The following is a 19390-nucleotide window of genomic DNA, read 5'->3' as shown; positions in this document are numbered from 1 at the left end:
GCGAGGAGGAGGAACGTCAATGAGTGTCCTGTTCCCACTGGCATGTTATCAGCGGGGTGGGCAGCCTCCAAAGCCGGTCCCACACACCATCCTGTCAACGCCGCGAGCATCACTGCCCTTCTGCCGAAGAGATAGCGCGGCGTTCTCACTTGGGAAAATGGGAATAGAGATATTCCCATCGTTTTCCCCAATCAATGAAGCAAATAGCATATGATACAGCGAGTGCGACTGCTTTCAGCCTCCCCGCCCACATTGTAGATCACCGTGCAATAGCGTTTTTCGTATTATTGGCTATTTAGATTTGTATCATTGGAAATATCTTCAATGCGTGGTGGTATCTGTTCATATCTGAACGAATGTTTAGTCGATAGAAATGTGTTTACAAAAATACTAACTCTATAGAGGACGTAGCCGTAAGAATATGAATGAACTTTTATTGAAGTGTGCATTATTGTAACACATTTAAATATGCTTTCCTGGGTAAATCGTGTTTTTACAGTAGTATTTCGTGACAAAGATAAAAGCATTTCTGAAAGGCTGTCCGGCTAAGCTTGTAGTCTATGTCTAATCTGCATGGGCTCTTGCTTATCGAAATCTGTCCATTATGAACAGATGCTTATTTTCGTAATATAAGCATCTGTCCATTATGAACAGATGCTTATTTTCGTAATATGTATTGTTAACAAGTAGCAAGCAATTAGCCTACAGTGTCTAGATCATAGACTGTATAAAGAATAGACTGTCTAGACTGGTTACGCGAATCGATATTTGGTCAACATTAACTAAATAATATCAACATGTGTCCACTCGCATGTATAGGCCTAGATTACAGCCAAAACATGCCAAATTAATCATTAATCAGTTTGGACAGTATAGTCTGCAAGTTCACAGTTTGGATGACGAATTAAGAAACAAGATTTGTCTGCACTCATCTAGGCCTATTCAAACTGCGAATCAAAATTATTGCAAAGGGTCTCGTATCTTCCAATTTGGCATAGGCCATCTCGAGGATTAAATATTTTGTTTATAGCTATGTCATGTCTATAGGTCGAACAAAGGCTGTGAAAAAATAATGAAACTGTGCAGTCGTTTGTCTGTTAGAATATTGCCAATTAAACGTGTCTACAAATTGGTTACTGCTAATCAATGTTTGAAAAGAAGATTACATTAAGCGAGATAGCCTTTTGAATTAAACGGTCTAATGATAGCCTTCTCTAACTCCCAAAAGCATTAATGAAAAAGCAGAAAAACTGCATTAAAGGGTTAGGCTATATTAAGAAGATAACGGTGTGCCCACAAATGCCAAATTATGCGACATACCAGCAGAACATCAAGCCAAAAGAATGCTTGGCACTTAATTGCTCATATCAAACACAGGAAATACTCGTAACCGAATCAAGAATTATGAGAAGGGTTAAAGAAGAGCGCGGCGGGGCATAGCATCAACTGAATCCTATTAGCTGGAGACACCGTTTCTGTCAGCACTCTCACCATATTAGTGAGAGATGCTGCACTGCGGGAGTCTTTCAGTTTCAATCAAAACACTTTTAAGAGCACACGTTTAAAATCTATCTTATATGCAGTTATAATTAAGACCGAAAAGTAGGTATAGATATATAATGCCCGGCTTCTATTTCCTCTGTTATTTGCATATTTAAATCACCTGATTATGATGCAAAAGAACATAGATTGTTTGTGTAGCTTCAAGGTTTGAAGCTTAGTCTAGCCAACTGTAACAAACTAACCAATCTTCAGTCGCACGATTTACATTTATTTTGGTCCAATCACTTTTAAATCGAATAATTTTCAGACCTTTACATTTCTAAATTCTAAACGACAACGTCATATAGCCTAACAATATGCAAGTAATATTTGCCAAAGTTGTACAGCACTCAAAGCATATTCTACCGCTTAAGTAATGCATATGAATATTAATCTAATACGAACACAATACGTACAGTAGCCTAGTATTTAGGTTCATATGAAAAGTTTCCAAATGTTTGCCAGTAAAGGCCAAGTAGGACCAATAACCAATTACACTATCAGCTAATGATAAAATTTCAGATTGCAAAGACAATCCACTTTCAATAGCAGGAAAGTAACTGACAATAAACGCCCTCATTAAACCTTGCCCCTCCTACTTAGTGCGCTTTTGGTATTGTGGTCCAGTTATCCATTCTCTGATTACTGATTGGGCAAGGCTTTGACACAAATAGTGACTTCACGAAAACAAAAGGCAGCCCCAAAGATAAAAAGCAAGTCACGCGCATTGATGGACACAGTCCTACATCGTCTCTCCTCGCGTATTCTGATACCACTGGTCATCAGGCACCGACTGCGCTTAGGCTATTTGATCGCACCAGAAAGTGGACGCAGAGAGTCACCGGCGTAAAGATGCCCAGGGGATTTTTGGTAAAAAGAAGCAAACGGACTTCACCAGCATCTTATAGGATGCGCGATGCGGAGAGAGACTCGTCTAAAGTGGATCAACCCCAACAGACAGAGGGACAGACCACCATGGCCATTGCATGTTCAGATATGCGACATCCCGGAGATGTCAGAGAATTGTGGACGAGTGTTCCTGCAGAAACGGAGCAGGCACAGCTTTCCGAAAGCGCAGAAAAAGCAGAAAGGCGGTTGGTGTCCTCTGACAACATACAGGATAATATCGACAACTCCGGCCATGAGTCGCCGGGTCGAGCTGATGCTTCATACAGCCCGATCAAGCCAGTCGGTACAGAGGTTAAAAAATCGTTCTCTGAACGGTGTCTGAGGTCACCAGCGATGGCAGAGTCCTTCCCAATGGGCGCCCCCGTGCCTTCAATGGAACGGTTACTGATGAATCACTCGCCCTTCCCGCCTTCAGACATTAAATTCGACACACCTGTTCACCTGTACTCGCCGCTTCATCATGTAATGAAACGACCATACCTGGATTCAGATCGCAAAGGCAAACCGAATAAAAAGCCCAAGGTGATTAGGAAACTGAGTTTCGAAGATGAGGTGACCACCTCACCTGTGCTGGGGTTGAAGATAAAGAAAGAAAGTCCGGAGTTGAAAGCTGCGTCCTCTTCTGGGAATAAGAAACCACTAGGTGAGTTCATCTGCCAGCTGTGCAAGGAAGAGTACCCTGACCCATTTTCACTCGCACAGCACAAGTGTTCAAGAATTGTCCGCATAGAGTACCGCTGTCCTGAGTGCGATAAAGTTTTCAGTTGCCCGGCCAACCTGGCATCCCATCGCAGGTGGCACAAGCCTCGTCCGGTTAATGGCGAATCCCAAAGCAGCAAGAAATCTCAACTGCCAGTAGACCATAGCACCGATAAAAAAACCACAGAGGGGAAAGAGAACGCCAGCAAGATACTGGTTAACGATCAGCACCACCCCTCCCTGGATAGCTCCCAGTTCCCAATTCAACAACAGCGGTCAGTGGACGGCGCCTCAAGGCAAGATCAGTTGCGCCGAAAGCCGCAGGAATTTTCCGCGTCTGTAGACCAGAATTATAAAGTTCAAGAAAGCTGTTTCGACCTTCATCTGAGAGCTAGCGACGGCACGATGTTGCTGGGATGCTCAGAAATTGCGGATGCGACCATCGCTACTTACTTGCCTTCTAGCGCAAGCGAGGAGGTTTACGAGTGCCGCTACTGTAGCAAGAAATTCCGAAGGCAAGCATACCTAAGAAAGCATATCGCTGCACATGAAACAATTAGGTCTTCTTCTTGCCACCAGATAGAAAGTGGGCAAATCACATTTCCTTGTCATCTGTGTGGGGCCCATTTTCCTTCGTCGGAAATAAGGGATAAACACCGGTTGTGGCACGCCGTGAGAGAAGACATTCTCGTGAACCCGGGAAAGAGTGTGAACACTTTAGTCCGACCAGACCTCATGCAAAGAGAGCAACAGATATTTACTTGTAAACACTGTCCTTCTACTTTTTTCAGTTCGCCTGGTTTGACTAGGCATATTAACAAGTCTCACCCGACGGAGAACCGGCAGGTTATGCTGCTACAAATGCCCGTAAGGCCAGGTTGCTAACTTTGCAGATGTGTTCAGGTAGCCAACAGTAGGCTAAATATAAAGTATTAAGTACAGTATTTCTTACGTGTGTGAATTCAGTTATTGCATATGGCAAACTAAAACCGCAGAGTAGCCTACACGAACTGGCATTATATTTCTTCCAGTACGTGAACAGCGGGAAATTCAAACTATTGTAGCCAAGTAAAGTATTTTTTACTCGAACGACAAACAGGCATTTATAGGCTATTGGCGTGGTGTAAAGTTTGCAATAAAATTCAATACTCTGAATAGATTCATGTTAATATCAAAGTGTAACTACATAAGAAGGACTGTGGCCACTACAATCAAGATTGACAATACGTCGTTCAACTATTTTATTTTTATTCTCACTCGCCTAGACCTATAAATGACTTCGGATAAGGGGTCAGGAAAACAGAGAATTCATACGGTATAAGCAAATATAACCAGACCAAGACGTCTTGAACCATTAATTGTAGTTCCTATGGAAATTTAACGTGCTTGTTGAGTATAGTTGTAGCGATTATTTTACAAACAATTAACTAATAACATTTATTTTCCTATACAGAAATAATGGAACTTAATTGTAACCGTGGTATGCAAGTGTTTGTGAAAGAAAACTCGGTATTTATTTCCACATCAAATGATTTTCTGAATACTGCCTACAGCGCAATCATTTTAATATGTTGTACTGCAAGAAAATTACATTGTATATTTATATTTTAATATGTGGTGAATATGAAATGTACCCATCAGAAAACTGTTTTAAATAAGGTATTATGTTAACCAAAGGTTAATAAAGCAATTGTAGACACTGACACCGTCTCCTGAGGTCTGTATTGTTATCATTCACTGCCCCTGAGACTTCCTGAACGCCAGTACTTAGATACAGTACCCACTAGATACAGATCGTAGTGAAGTGTCCCTCGGGGAACGTAAAAATCACAGGGGAGGACAATATTCCAAGAGTCATGATTAACAAATACTCAGTTTTCCCAGCGCTGTGTTGACAACGGTGGTAAGATTTGATCACTTTGATTCTGTGATCTAACCAGGTTATGCTGCCAGACATCAGCTGAAAAACACTTTGATTCTCTGGCACCACATTGCGCTTGATCAGCATGCAACAGACACACAGACATGACACAGAGTCGATTTGGTAAATGCGCCTCTACATACAGTACCCGCTTTACCGATTCATGCTATATTCATGTTTATACCTCTCGTAATGATTCCTAAAATGTAAAGAAACTATCCTGGAGAGGTCAGAACAAGGAAGTGATAAGAATACTTTTATTGTCAAATTTAATTGCACATCCATTTTCCTTGCTTTACAGCCATTACAAATGTATAGATACTACAAGTTTGACAAGACTATATTTGTGTGGTTTGTAGCTCTTTTATATCAACACATGCAGTTAGTACTGGCGCCATGCTGCATTTGGTCAGTAGTAGCATACAACTGCTGATGAGCAAGGGATTTTCTTTTTACTATGTGCACATATTTCAGAGACTGGAATGCAGCACACACATTTAATTTGGACAAATCAACCCATAGGATGCGGCATATTCTTCAACTGCCACCAAATCGTGCTTTCTCCTTGGTTCACCTCACATCTGAACTAAAAGACATTTTCTAAATCACCTCAAGTTATTTGAAGAGCAAAACATATTTAACTGCAACGGAGCTTTCACAACCTCAAAAATGTGCTAATAACAAAACAAAAAACATTTTGAAAAACAAATGAGATTCAAGAAACAACCATTGAAACAGTGGCAAATATTCGAAGTAAAAAAAAAAATGAGTGGGTCAAAAAAGACCTTTTGCAATCCCTTTCCTCTCTAACAGAGAACCTATTGCTGAATGTGAATATACGTAATCAATAATAAAAATAAAACGGCAACAAATCGTGTCGTTAATCAAAACAATAAAAAGCAGTGCTACACGTATGGTACACAAAGTTGGCAAATGGTGCAACGGCGCCGTTTGAAAACAAGTGGATCTGACAGCTCCTTCCGTCCACTCGCGGAGAAAAGTCAGGACAGGCGGTGTACGCAGCGTCCTACCCCGTCCAGACAGTACCATCAGCTGATCAGTCTATCAGTCTGGTTTGACATAATTATGTAGTGTAAAGGGCAATGATACACGTCTTTCTTTCAGGTAGAGGAGTATTTTCCCACAATACCAACATTCGGAGAGGAGGGTATTTTGTAGAAGAGGGTATCAAGTTCAGGGCATCATCCCATTGTGAAAGTTCGGTTCCACCTCTGCTGTGATCGGTCTTAAATGAAGGCCTTCGCGGCCGCGCGTGATTTCCTGCATCGTGTGGACTTCACAGGGGCTGGTTCGAGCGTTTTCCCCAAAGTAAGCGCCCTCGAAAATCAAACGCAAGTAAGAGAGCTTTATTTCACCTTGGGTTGTTGTTCTACGTGGCTTGAGGTCAATTAAAGTTTTTTTTTTTTTTATCGTTTTTTTTTTTTGGCAGATATAAATATTGTAAAATATATACACAGACCAGATACGGTTCATCCACTATACATATACATTTTTATATATAACCATTATGAGTGTGAAGGGGTAGTTTCAATATTACACATTTTACATAGACAAAATCAGTAACATTCTGCATCAGAAGTTCAAAACAGATTTTACAATCTTCATAATAAACGAGAAAACAAAACAGTAGTGAATGTCATTCTGGGATAAAACAACCATATTGATCATTTAGTGTATCAAATCCAAAATGTAACATGAGCAAGTGCTTTGACTTAACCAAAAAATTTACACTTCACAGATATGGGAGTCATATTTCATAGCTTAAATTTGATTTTGCCAAACTGACATTTGCTCTCTTTGACCCAGCCCTTTAATAAAGGTTTATTTCTCCATTATAGACTACTGTACAAATATCAAAAAAATATTGTATGGAGTATGCAGTAACTGAACAAAAAAGGTACACTTAAATAAATGTGTTTCTCTTACAATCACTGGCATTATAGTGGTGTGGAGAAGAGGGGAACTTGTTACCTTTTTGTTTTTTCTTTTTTTTTTTTCATAGTGGCAACAGCTAAAATAACACAGCAGATGACGCAAGTCTTATTTCAGTAAAAAAAAGAAAAGTAAATTAACACGCTGGCTGCTTCTCATGCACCAGACGCACATCAAAAATACACACTTCTGTCGGGTTTTCCTTTTTGTACACAAACAATTATGTACTTTGAATATATACTTTGAATATACATACTTTTCTCTCTTTATACATCTGTCTATATGTGTGGAAGAGGTCCCTCTCTAGGGCAGTGGTGGAAGAAGGGTCCAGCTCAGGGGGCTTGAGGTCGAGGCGGGTGGGGGATGAGGTGGGCACTGCTTGAGGGGTGGAGGGGGGTGGGTGTTGAGGTGGGCACTGTTCGAGGGGTGGAGGGGGGTGGGTGTTGAGGTGGGCACTGTTTGAGGGGTGGAGGGGGGTGGGTGTTGAGGTGGGCACTGTTTAAGGGGTGGAGGGGGGTGGGTGTTGAGGTGGGCACTGTTTGAGGGGATGGGGGTGGGTGTTGAAGTGGGCGCTGTTTGAGGATACGGGGTGTGGGGGTTGCGGCGGGCACTGCTTGAGGGGGTCAGGGTGGGTGTTGAGGTGGGCACAGTTTGAGGGGGTGGGAGTTGAGGGGGTTGGTGTTGAGGTGGGCAGAGTTTGAGGGGATGGGTGTTGAGGCGGGCACAGTTTGAGGGGATGGGTGTTGAGGCGGGCACAGTTTGAGGGGATGGGTGTTGAGGCGGGCACAGTTTGAGGGGATGGGTGTTGAGGTGGGCACAGTTTGAGGGGGTGGGTGTTGAGGTGGGCACAGTTTGAGGGGATGGGTGTTGAGGCGGGCACAGTTTGAGGGGATGGGTGTTGAGGCAGGCACTGTTTGAGGGGATGGGTGTTGAGGCGGGCACTGTCCTGGCTGCGGGCCGTGTCGCGGTCGGGCTGTGGCGGTCAGGTTTTGTTGGCAGAACCGGAGGAGCGGCGGAGCTTCATGGACATGCGGCTCTTGCTAGCACGAGGGGACATGGGCGAGGCTAAGTCGCTCCCGTCTACCTGAGCCGCTGGACTTTCGCCCGGCTGACTCTCGGGGCATGAGCCTGCAGGGGAGGAGGGGGGAGGAGGGGGAGGAGAGCGCACGCGTCAGTGCCCGGGGGGCCTAACCCCCCCGACAGGGCAAACATCCAGGAGGAACAGGGTCACTCTGCATCACACACTCACAACTGACAGACTACGGTGCGCTACTGACGCAGCCGCTATGCTTTACAGCATTAACCGCTTCTGTACAAATCGTCAGCAGCTCAGGGCTTAACATGAAGCACAATTGAACATCTAACAGTGGTAAGGGCCGGCACATGCACTGTGCGTGCTGAAAGGTTGAGGTGTCGCATCTCTGGAGAATCTTTGTCTCAATATTTTCTGGTACCTGATACAAGGCACAATATCAAGCCAAACAGGAAATAACATTACAGATATGACTTAACATGCTCAAGCCCAGACTCCATGAGAATAACAATTTTAACCACTGATCCTTACGACTGGGAGTTATCACTGAAATAACATGACATCTCCACATGACTCAAATTTGAACAATATTAGGCAGTCATTGGCAAAAAAACAATGTTATTTATTTGCATGGAACAAATATGCTTGCCACTTATCCAACCAGCACTTCTAAATTGCTATGAGAAACTAAGTTCCCCCTGAGTGTATCGCTGCGGCTTATGTGAGTGCTGCTGCAAGCGACTTTGTAACGTCTAACCACAAGAGATGCTGGAGCTAATCAACACGGAGACTTTACACCTAAACCTTAAGGAAGGAACAGAAACACAGTGATGGGGTCAGGGGGGAATAACAGCATTGAAAGAGAAACTAAAAATGAAAACAGAAGGAAATAGGAGGGGAGTGGGGTGGGTAATTCGCCAATTTCTTTTCAGCATACCATTCACAGCTAGCGTGAAAGACCTTCCGTTTCAAGCCTTTGCCCTTTACCTTGATGAGCCCAATGTTTTCTAGTGGAGGTTTGGGAAGTAGCAGAAATATCACAGCGTTTCTCTCTTTGGTTGTGAATGAAGAAACGTGATATAAAGGATATAGAGAGAGGGGGGGGCGGGGGCGGACCAGAGAGAGGACAGGAGAGAGAGGGGGGGGGATGAAAACAGAAAAAGGAAGAGAAAAATGGGAGAGAGAAAAGGGAAGAAGAGATAAAAAGATAAGAGGTGTGAGCAGTGACACAAGGCTGAACGGGAAACAGTAGCAGGTGTGCATAAAGCAAAGACAACATCGGCCAAACTGGTCATGGAACCACTTTCTGCACTGAAGGTTTACGCACGCACACGGACACGCACACACACCCAGACACACACACACAAGCACGTACACACAGACAGAGAGACCCGCACACACAACATGCACGCACGCATGCATAGATACTCATGTACGCAAACACGCACAGATACACAAGAGCATACACCCACACACACACAAAGACTGACATGGACAAGCACGCACTCTGGCACACATATGAACGCACACAGGCAGAAAAAGAGAGACAGATAAGCACACAGAATGTGAATGACACGCAAAGAAGCTACTTACCAACTTCCTGTATCCCCAGAATAAACATTCCCCTCTACAGTTGTGTGTATGTGAGAAGCGGTAGAACCCATTACTAACCTACAAACAAACAAAGGTCCTATTTCCCTTATCTCTGTTCTAAGTAAGAACTCGAGTTAGTGACACTAAGCTCTGCCCTCAAGCTTAGGTGAGAATGGTTAAGTTGGAATGGTTAAGTTAACACCAATTAATTATCCTTTTGGAATTAAGAGCGCTACCAGATTGTTCAGAATTCAGCCATAGCAGGATTGTTATGTGCAGTTGTTCTGTGTGTTCTAAATTACGCACACTTCGTGATTACCCTTATAAACGATGTGCAAATTAACAATCAATTTAATTATCAATAAGTGCACGCCAAATCTGCTGTGGGTCATCAGTGCATGAAGCGCACTCTCGGAGAATGGCATTCTGGGACGGCAGGAGACCACCTGACCTTCGACACAACATCTGATCAACATTACAAGGTTACGAACAAGCAAAGTAAGAGCAACACTAATCCATGCCAGAATACACACTGTAGGACAAGAGGGGTTACTGGACTCGTGGTAGAGGTGGTCAACATAAGATGAAAGTAAAAAAAAATGCTACCTGAAGTTAAAACACAACCCAGACAGGGCGGTTAGAACAGCATGCAGGCCTGGGGTTAGCACTAGACAGCTATCAGACGAGAAGAGAGCCGTGCCCATTCCTCTCCAGAGTGAGACAGATTGATTTTGTTTAGTGTAGACGCAGATAGGAATCCCAAATAGAGAAGGGCTTATAACTCGGTTACAAGCAAGGGAAACCAAATAGAAAAAGCAGTCTGTTTTTGGTCATTTCCAGAAGTCTTACCTTCAGATACACACAAGTGATAGTTAATGATCTAAAGGAGGAAACATAAGATAAAAGGAAAATAAAATATAATGATAACAAAAACAAAACCAAGAAACAAATGAAAATAAAAAAGAAAATCACGATCACTTGGATTAGGAGGTACAGAGAGGCGTTATGTTATCACTAGGACAGAAATAAATCACTTTTCAGAGCAAGACCACTTTGATACTGAAAAATAGTCCACAGAATGAATTTCACTGAAATGATATGCCAATTATTCCATTATTGCTCAGTTCGAGATTCTGAATAGAACAGCCTATTTTCAGCATTATGTAATCTTCCAATGCATTTTTCAGTAGCAAAACAAAATATATTTTCTTCACTCATTAGCATGAATAAAGTAGTTTTCAGCATGATTTTCAGCTCAGTCTAAGTGTGCACAAACGCATGCACATTTCTAAAAATGAAAGGGCCTGTCGCAATATGCCACTTCGCAAAGACGCGACGGCAACAGGATGAAGCACAATCTACTTCCTGATTAATGATGCTGCGCTTTCTGTGACTTTGTGCTTTCACAGAGAAAGCAGTTTCATTCGGCTTCATTTGATTAACCGCGAAGTTGTTGCTTGGGTGACCCTTTCATTTTACACGTGTGTGGACACACGAGACAGCAAGGCTATGGGGTGGGGGAGGCAGGGAGGGTCACTCGACAGGAAGGGAACAACGGATGAGTCACATCAGTGGGAAAAGTGGGCAGTGCACAACCCGGGTCGACTGCAACCGGCATCTTAACCATCGCCCATGTTCCCCACGCTACAACACGTCAGAGCGCCACGTTCGGAGTGGACAGAGAGGAGGAAAAAACTTACTGAGGACAATGAGGTTTGGGAGGTGCGAAGAGATAAAGACTGGGGTAGATTGCAGGTTAATATGCGAATGCGACAGTTACAGCTCACTGGTTTGTGCTCCAAGCTCAGAAGATCACTCTCGCTGCTATAACTCTTGATTTCTTGACCGGAGGACTAGAGATATTCTGACGCAACACTGTAAATAATGGTCATTATCTTCATGCTTTTACTCTCAACTGACGACCTACGCTGCACTGGGGTCAATGTAATCTATACGAGTCTGAGACGTTAGCTCGAATCTGTACCCAGGGAAAATAAACTATCCCCATTACAGTAATGTGAGAGGCCGGTTTCTCCCATTGCAGTGGATCCAGTTCTGGTTCTGAAGAGCATTTGGGCTTCCTGTCCGGACGGATAAACGGAGAGCGAATCCCATTACACTCGCCGCTGCTGCAGAGCTATGCAGCACGATATTTACCCTCTTACAGATAAGCAAACCCACTGTCCACTTTTACTAATCATCGCTCGGACCTGATGTCACGCATTTGGCAGCCTCCACTACTGCCTCCCTAACTGATCTAATGCCATCATTTGAACCTCAGGATCCAGTCTAACTTAGATAGAAATTACATGGTGAAGCCCATGAGCAATTAGGGCCCACAATTTTAATCAACCGTAATGCATCAAATACGATCTTAATGAAATGACACAGTGTATTTAAGGTGTTTGAGTGACGTAAAAGCCCTTTACTGCTACCTTCAGAAAGCACAGAACACAAGTGTTGTGAGCCCAGTGATTTAAATGAGTCTGAATGCACTTTGTGGAGGGGGTGTGAAAAGGTTCTTACCTGCTTCTGAGGGCAGGTGATTGAAAGGGGCTGGGCAGAAGACCTGGGCAGCATAGTCCTCAAACGTGGTTGGTTCTAGGTGGTGCTGGACAATGGTTTCCAAGTACCGGGCTCTTTCTTCATAGCTGGGACTTGTGTCAAGGAGAATTCATAGTTTTTGCTACCCACAGCAGTGGGGGAACCTCATGACAGACTGGCAAGACCAAGAGCAAAAAGCAAAAATGCTAATAATAAGCTACTAAACACATAAACAGATCACTGCTTACTTTATATGCCATCAGGTCACAAGACAGTCGGTAAGACACAATTACTGAAAAGTAAATGATCTGCGCTAACAGAACACTGCTAGTCTGAAAACGCACAGGCTCTGTGCTCACAGAACACTGCTCCTTTGTAAAGTAACCGCTCTGCGCTCACAGAACACTGCTCCTTTGTAAAGTAACCGCTCTGCGTTCACAGAACACTGTTACTTTGTAAAGTAACCGCTCTGCGCTCACAGAACACTGCTACTTTATAAAGTAACCGCTCTGCGCTCACAGAACACTGCTACTTTGTAAAGTAACCGCTCTGCGCTCACAGAACACTGCTACTTTGTAAAGTAACCGCTCTGCGCTCACAGAACACGGTTCCTTTGTAAAGTAACCGCTCTGCGCTCACAGAAGAGCGTAGTTGGCGAGTGCAGGTGGCGTGGCGCAGTAATGAGCAGCGCGCAGAGCGGAGAGAGGAGGTACACCCGGTGACGTGGTGCGTCGCCGCTGCGAGGGTGCTGCGACCCGGCGGGAAGGCTCCGTGATGCGCGGCGGCCTCACGCTGGGGCCGAGACTGGAGGATATTTCGGGAGCAGCTCCCCGCCGCGCTTCCGCGGACAGAATGACACCGAGCGCTCGCACACACGCTTAGAGGGAGCTTCCGTGGAGCCGCGGGCCCCGCCCGCTTCCTGCCACCGCCCCGCCCTTCCTGCTTCCCGCCCTGGCGAGGAGCCGCACGCGGCGGCGTGTAATTACCGGCAGCGGGTTTTTCGACCCGCCGCGCCCCGCCGGTCTCCGTCACGACGCTGACAGAGTGCAGACAGACGCGGGGAGAGCTGGGAAAACCCACCCGGCGCACAGGGGTGAGCAGCGCTAACGCTTACAACCAACCAATTATTAACATCCATATTCTTAACAAGTTACGCTTTTAATGAAGCGCTTCAGAGAGGTGAAAAACAACGGGACGCTAATGGGCTGGTCAGCTTTCTACATACGATTCAACCCATACTCCCAAGCGATTTATACAGCGGCCAACACGTTTGCAGAGGCTCACACAAATGGGCTTATGCAGTGTCCAATTCTCTGAGCAGCATGCAAGAGCAGTGCTACAGCCCTGCGCTGCCGGCCCTGTAGCCTAGCCCGCGGGCGGCTAACTCTTGACATTGGCCCTTGCAGCACTGAGAGTGCAGTCCACCGCTGCGTTATTTAAAGGTAATTTCAGGCTCCTCTTTTCCAGAAGGGACCAATGAATGGCAGCAAGCACAATTCTTTCAAAAAGCGGCTGCCGGTCACCTCCCCTCAGGATCTCTGTTAAAGCCATCTCATCACCAAGACAACAAATCCTTCCCTCTGTTCATCCTCCTCTTGATACGCACTATATGCATTAAGAAAATAAAAAAGGTAAAAGGTAGGGGGAGGGGGGGTTTGCGTAACACATCAACCCAAATAGCCCTAACCTAGATATAGTGATTGAATTTTTTGAAGGATATTTATTTAATAGGCTGTTTAAAAAAAAAATGTCTTTAAAGAATGTACGTGGTCTTCAGCGGCCGCTCTTGTGTGGAAAATAGGCCTGGCCTTTGTGTATTAGCAGAAACTCATTTTCCATTCGGATGAAAAGCCAGAGTAAAAATGCCCCTTGCATGTCCCCCTCCCACTGAGCTTTTCATTGTCGCCCGTCTCGACTCCCGAGCTCTCCGAGGAAAGGGAGAGATTGCCACTGAAGAGATATCAAAAAAGAGCTTGTTAGCACATTTCAAGTGAAGGATCTTGGTGGGGCCCGGGAACAATCCCGGCGGTGTGTTAATTCGCCGCTCGGAACATGCTGGTACTGATAGCTTCCAAATTGATCACTCCAGCTCTCTCCCCCCCCGCCCCCATTTTGCGTTTGGCGGAGCTTTCCAGGAGGAGGGGAGAGCTGGCAGGCCTCGAGAGAAGGAGCTGCTGTCTAAACAAGCTGTTTCCTTATAAAGAGCAAGGCCAGGAGAGCCCTCAGCTAGCAGCTGTGCTCCAGCGAGTGCCCACGCAGCCCTGCCAAACGAGCGCTGAGCTCCACAACCAGTCCTCCCGAACGGCAGAGAGCAGAGCCAGTCCTCCCCTGACCCAAACGAACACAACCAGTCCTCCTCTGACCCAAACGAACACAACCAGCCCTCCTCTGACCCAGACGAACACAACCAGTCCTCCTCTGACCCAGACAAACACAACCAGTCCTCCTCTGACCCAAACGAACACAACCAGTCCTCCTCTGACCCAAACAAACACAACCAGTCCTCCTCTGACCAAAACAAACACAACCAGTCCTCCCCTGACCCAAACGAACACAACCAGTCCTCCCCCGACCCAAACGAACACAACCAGTCCTCCCCTGACCAAAACGAACACAACCAGTCCTCCCCCGACCCAAACGAATACAACCAGTCCTCCCCCGACCCAAACAAATACAACCAGTCCTCCTCTGACCAAAACAAACACAACCAGTCCTCCTCTGACCCAAACAAACACAGTCCTCCTCTGACCCAAACGAACACAACCAGTCCTCCTCTGACATCCGGACTGAAGAACGGGACAGAGAGAGGCCTTTCTAGAGACCCTTCCAAAAAATATTACATTAGAATGGGATTTTAATATCAGACACAATGTACGGGATTTCAGTATCAAGCACTATTTATGGGATTTCAATATCAAACAGCAAGCAAGGGATTTTACCATCAAACGTTATGTACGGGATTTCACTATCAAACGGCTTGCCCGGAATTTCTAAATCAAATACCATGTAGGACTTCAATGGCAAACCCCACACATTGGATGGTATATATGGGATTTCAATAAGTATCGGTGTACATGACACAACATGCAGACTCATGCATTCATATACTGAATGAAAAATAAACGAATAGCCGACAAGTTGACTCTCAGTTAATTAGGTGATAATTACACAGTTCAGGAACATCAGACAGGAAAGCACATTTAGCCAAGTTAACAGGTGCTGGAGATGTGAGATACAGAAAATACATAGTGGTTTTGGGTACCATTAAGTCTGCCATAGACTGTTGAGCATGTTATCAAAATGAATGTGCCGCCATTAAAGTATGTCAATTAGTAATCAGCAAGGACCAAAAAAATTCTACCTGGTGAAACCAAAATGTATTAAAAAAATACCCTTTAATAAAAGCAGGGAATCTGCACTTCAACACAATTCATTAGAAATTTAAAATGGAGTATAAAGCCGAATCAAGAAGAAGAATCTGACTTTGTCCGAAACGTTACGGACGGCACTGTACATACGCCTGGGTGCATAGACTTTGAAATAAAGCCTGAGTGTGAAGACACAAGTTGCAGCCTGTTCATATCACGTCAATACATCCATTTCTCATTTGCCGAATGCAGTGCTATTCAACACCAGGGCCCCAAGCTGATCGCACCTGTGAATTAGCGCGTGGCTCAGCAGAGGGAGAGAGGTCCCAGCGCAGAGCCCAAACTGGCAACAGCAGCCACTTGCGCTCCGAGAGGGCAGAGATGCCCCAACCCTCATCTTTTTAATTGCGTGCTCATTCCGCTCCCCCCCTCGTACGACATTATCCGTCCTCGAAAGTCCTCAAGTGGGATTTAGCCAGCCTCTCTGAGCTGAAGAGAGCGGGGGAGCAGGAGGGATCCGAGCCGGGAGCTTTGCTGCGAAGCGTGCGGCGTTCCCGACGCATCGGTTAAGAGCACGGTGCGGTGCGAAGCGCCCGGTACTGCCGTTATTTGGACTCCCCCGGACGGGCCCCTACAGGTGGGCCTGCCAGCCGGGACACGCCCTAATGGAACCGGCCTCTGCCGAAAGCCCTGTCTGCTCATTTAGGGACGGCGCACAACCTCGATTGGTCCGGGAGACCTCGCAAAGACAAGAGAGCTCAATCTGTCAGTACGATGCACCTGCAGCCATGTTAACGCCGTCTTTTAGCCGCTGAACAGAGGCAGAAATGAAACCTGTCCGTTACCCGTCATGTGAGTCTATTGGATTTTTTCCCCAGTGTCCGGAGAAGATGGTGGTTGGGGACAGGTTCAATCTGAGGTGACAAATGCAGAAGCAAGCTTCTTTCTGCACTCTGTAAACTTGGGCAAACCGTTATTCTGTCATACTTTCAATTCAGTTTTTCTCTTCAATGTGAACGTTTTCATTGTAAAAAAAAATAATAATAATCACAATCACCACCCCAGTATAGAATATATTTGAAAGAGATCAAAACAGTGTACAGAAATCACATTATTGAACAAATATTTGTGTGTATGTAGTATGTGTTTGTCTATGGGGCTTTGTGTACACAAAAACATTTGTAAAATGTCCCCAAAAATGCCGGTCAAACCTCCATCAACTACAAGAATTCCAGACTTGCGCTTATCGCGCAAAATGATGAAATTGAATGATGGAAAATAGGTCCGAAAGCACCAATATCACTAAACCTCTAAGAGTCCGCTTTTTGATACTTCACTCCAGGGAGAGGACAGTGAAAAAAAAAAAAGAAGAAAAAAAGGGAAAATCATATAAATAATTCAATTTGCAGAGTTTTACGGACGTTAATTACAGACGTCTACGTGTGCCCAAGTGCACAGTAATCCGTTTATTTGTCCATCTGATGCTTCTGCTATCAGGCCCCTGAAAGTGATTTTATTACCAAGATGGGCCGTTACAAGCTGCCATAACCTGTCATTAAAACCAATGTCGCAGGGCCCAGATGAGAGGGAGATGGGCCAGCCTAATGCACCCCGGCCTGGGGGGGAACACGACAAGGATCTGGGGCTGGAGTTCGCCATCAGATTTCCACCTATTAATCTTGACTGGAATTCAATTGGGCCGGTAAAGTATGGGTCCCAGAGTAGCCTTTTGGCTGTTGTTCCAGCCGGCGCGTGACGGGTCCCAGGCTGGGGTGCGTAGCCTTGGGCTACGGCGCCGGCAAACGCGGCATCTACATTCGGAGGCTAACGCTAATATTCTAACGGGCTCGCGCGGGCGTACGACGACGCGTCCGAATCGAGTTGTAACGAGAGGTTTCTTCGCGTTTTTATTGCGTCTCCCCCCTCGGAAAATGAGTTTTCCGGTACGAAACCTGTCGGGCCGCGACAAAGCCCCACTTTTCACGCGAAATTTCACAGGACCTCGTGCTCACCCTCCTAACCGGCAGACCGTGGGCGTTAAACGGATTGCGGGGCGGGTGGAGCGGCGATGCCATCGGACCTGATGCGTTTACCCCCCGCAGAGAGGGGATGCGTCTCCATTACGCGCCGTGCGGCCGTGTGCCGACGCGCAGGAACGGCTCAGGATAGCGTTGATGGGTTAAACGCGCGGCGGAGGCGGCCTGCATCGATTCTGCGGCTCAGACGGCAATCTGGGAGCCTCTCCCGGCCCGTGGAGAATCCTAAACACCTCGTCAGGAAGGCCTCCCTGCCCGCTCTCCCGTTCCCCCAGGGACGCGTGTGTTTACCTACTGACCGGGCAAACCTGATTCTCCCAAATCGCAATTACACGGCTATCGGTTCTTCATGGGTCGGCAAGGAACAAGATGGGAGGGGGGGGGGAGATGCAACGGCAAACTTTTGTTTTGTTGTCTTTCAGGAACCGATTCCACCTTGAACCGAGCACATCTCCATGAATCGCTGTCGCGCTCCTCTTTGCAACAGAGACGCAACGGCTAAAACGCCACGCTACCCTGGGACTGAATTAGCACGGAGGACACGGCACAAACATCCCGCGCACCTGTCAAAAGTCTGCGCTGGTGTTTAATTAGCACTACGCTAATGCAACATAGGGGAGAAAAAAATAATTTACACCTTAAGTAACAACAACAAAAAAATTGCATCACCCAGGCCAAGATATAACCAATTCATCTGCCCTGATTTATGGGTCCCAATGAATGCGTCTCCATTGTAGTGCAGCGGGCCCACAGCTGATAGAGTAATCAGCGATCAGACGCGTCCAGAAACAAGTAGTACAAACAAACACCACTGAGCAGGAAGAAGTGATCCGCCCCCCCCTTCCCCTTTATGTCTTCCTTCTCCTTTTCTGCTCGAGAGGAAACAATTAGCGAGGACCGGCCCTCCCCCTAGGGGCCCCCCCTGTTCTCCCTGTCCCCCCAAACCCCCCCCCACGATCCCCCTGGGACGGCCTAGCGGGTCAGAGCGCTTGCGGGGCACAATAGGGCCATTGTGGGAGCTGGCGCGGGGAGACTTTGGGGCCCGTTAGGCGTTTGGCTGCGCGTAGCTGTGGAGAGGACGGAAGGGGGGGGGGGGGGGGCAGGGCTGTTTTTTCGGCAGGGATGACAATAGGATCCCGGGCCCAAGCTTTCATCAGCTCGGTTGCCTTTGGAAGGCAGAGTCGGAGGGAGAAGGCACTGACCCAAGCTCTCCATATCACGCCCAGCCATATGCTGACCCCAGCAGCCTGGTGGCTTTATCGCTGCCAATCAGGAGCCGGGGCCACCCCCGCTGCCATCTCCTCACTCGCTCGCACACCACTGGACTGGCAGGGCCAATGGGGAAGCTGCTTAGCGTCTCTGCCCCCCCCCCCCCCAACGTTTTTTAACAATGTGTCCTCGTCTCTGCAATCGGCCACTACCAGATGGAAGGTGGCCGCGGCTTGCAGAGTTACATTTATTTTGCCTTCCAAACAGCTTGCGTGTCTAACACCCCCCCCCCCGTCTCACCCCCACAGTCCCAGCCCCAAGCCAGGCTGATCAGTACAGGCAGAAAGAAGGCATTAAAACAGGGATGGGGGGGTGGGGTGGGGGTATGGGACCTCCGGCATGAATCCGATTCCACTCTTAAAAATGTTATCAGTAGCCGCTGCGACCGACTGGCCCAGCTGCCGTGCGGAGGGGTCGCGGAGGTCAAGCCCTCCCCCCGATCGGACGCAAGCGTTCAGACCGCCGCAGACGCCTGGCGATGCGCGCTTCACGCCGCGCGCGGCATATGGCTGGTCCGCACCGA

The 19390-nt window shown here is 46.6% G+C and overlaps 2 protein-coding genes across 8 annotated transcripts in view; one reads left to right on the top strand and one right to left on the bottom strand.

Moving 5' to 3' along the window:
- The first annotated feature begins 2296 nt into the window (after window positions 1-2296).
- Window positions 2297-4853, top strand: LOC133141465 (insulinoma-associated protein 2). The gene has a single exon (XM_061262041.1). It carries the CDS (start codon window positions 2395-2397, stop codon window positions 4033-4035), a length of 1641 nt encoding a protein of 546 aa, XP_061118025.1. The 5' UTR covers window positions 2297-2394; the 3' UTR covers window positions 4036-4853.
- A 461-nt stretch (window positions 4854-5314) lies between these two features.
- Window positions 5315-19390, bottom strand: part of ralgapa1 (Ral GTPase activating protein catalytic subunit alpha 1) — a 64864-nt gene continuing 50788 nt past the window's right edge. For 6 of the 7 annotated variants that reach the window (XM_061229002.1, XM_061229323.1, XM_061229083.1 and 3 more), the window contains 2 exons: window positions 12177-12301; window positions 5315-8152 (listed from right to left, as the gene is read on the bottom strand). In XM_061229002.1, the coding sequence (XP_061084986.1) occupies window positions 8007-8152; window positions 12177-12301 (271 nt within the window). In that variant the 3' untranslated portion in view covers window positions 5315-8006. Of the gene's footprint in view, window positions 8153-10499; window positions 10531-12176; window positions 12302-19390 lie in introns of all 7 variants that reach the window. The other variant, XM_061229239.1, reaches the window with a different exon arrangement.

Source organism: Conger conger, chromosome 1 (genome assembly GCF_963514075.1).
Source record: "Conger conger chromosome 1, fConCon1.1, whole genome shotgun sequence".
In the NCBI taxonomy this organism is placed as follows: Eukaryota; Metazoa; Chordata; class Actinopteri; order Anguilliformes; family Congridae; genus Conger; species Conger conger.
Note: the sequence above shows the minus strand (reverse complement) of the source record. Positions and strands in the feature narration are given on the sequence as shown.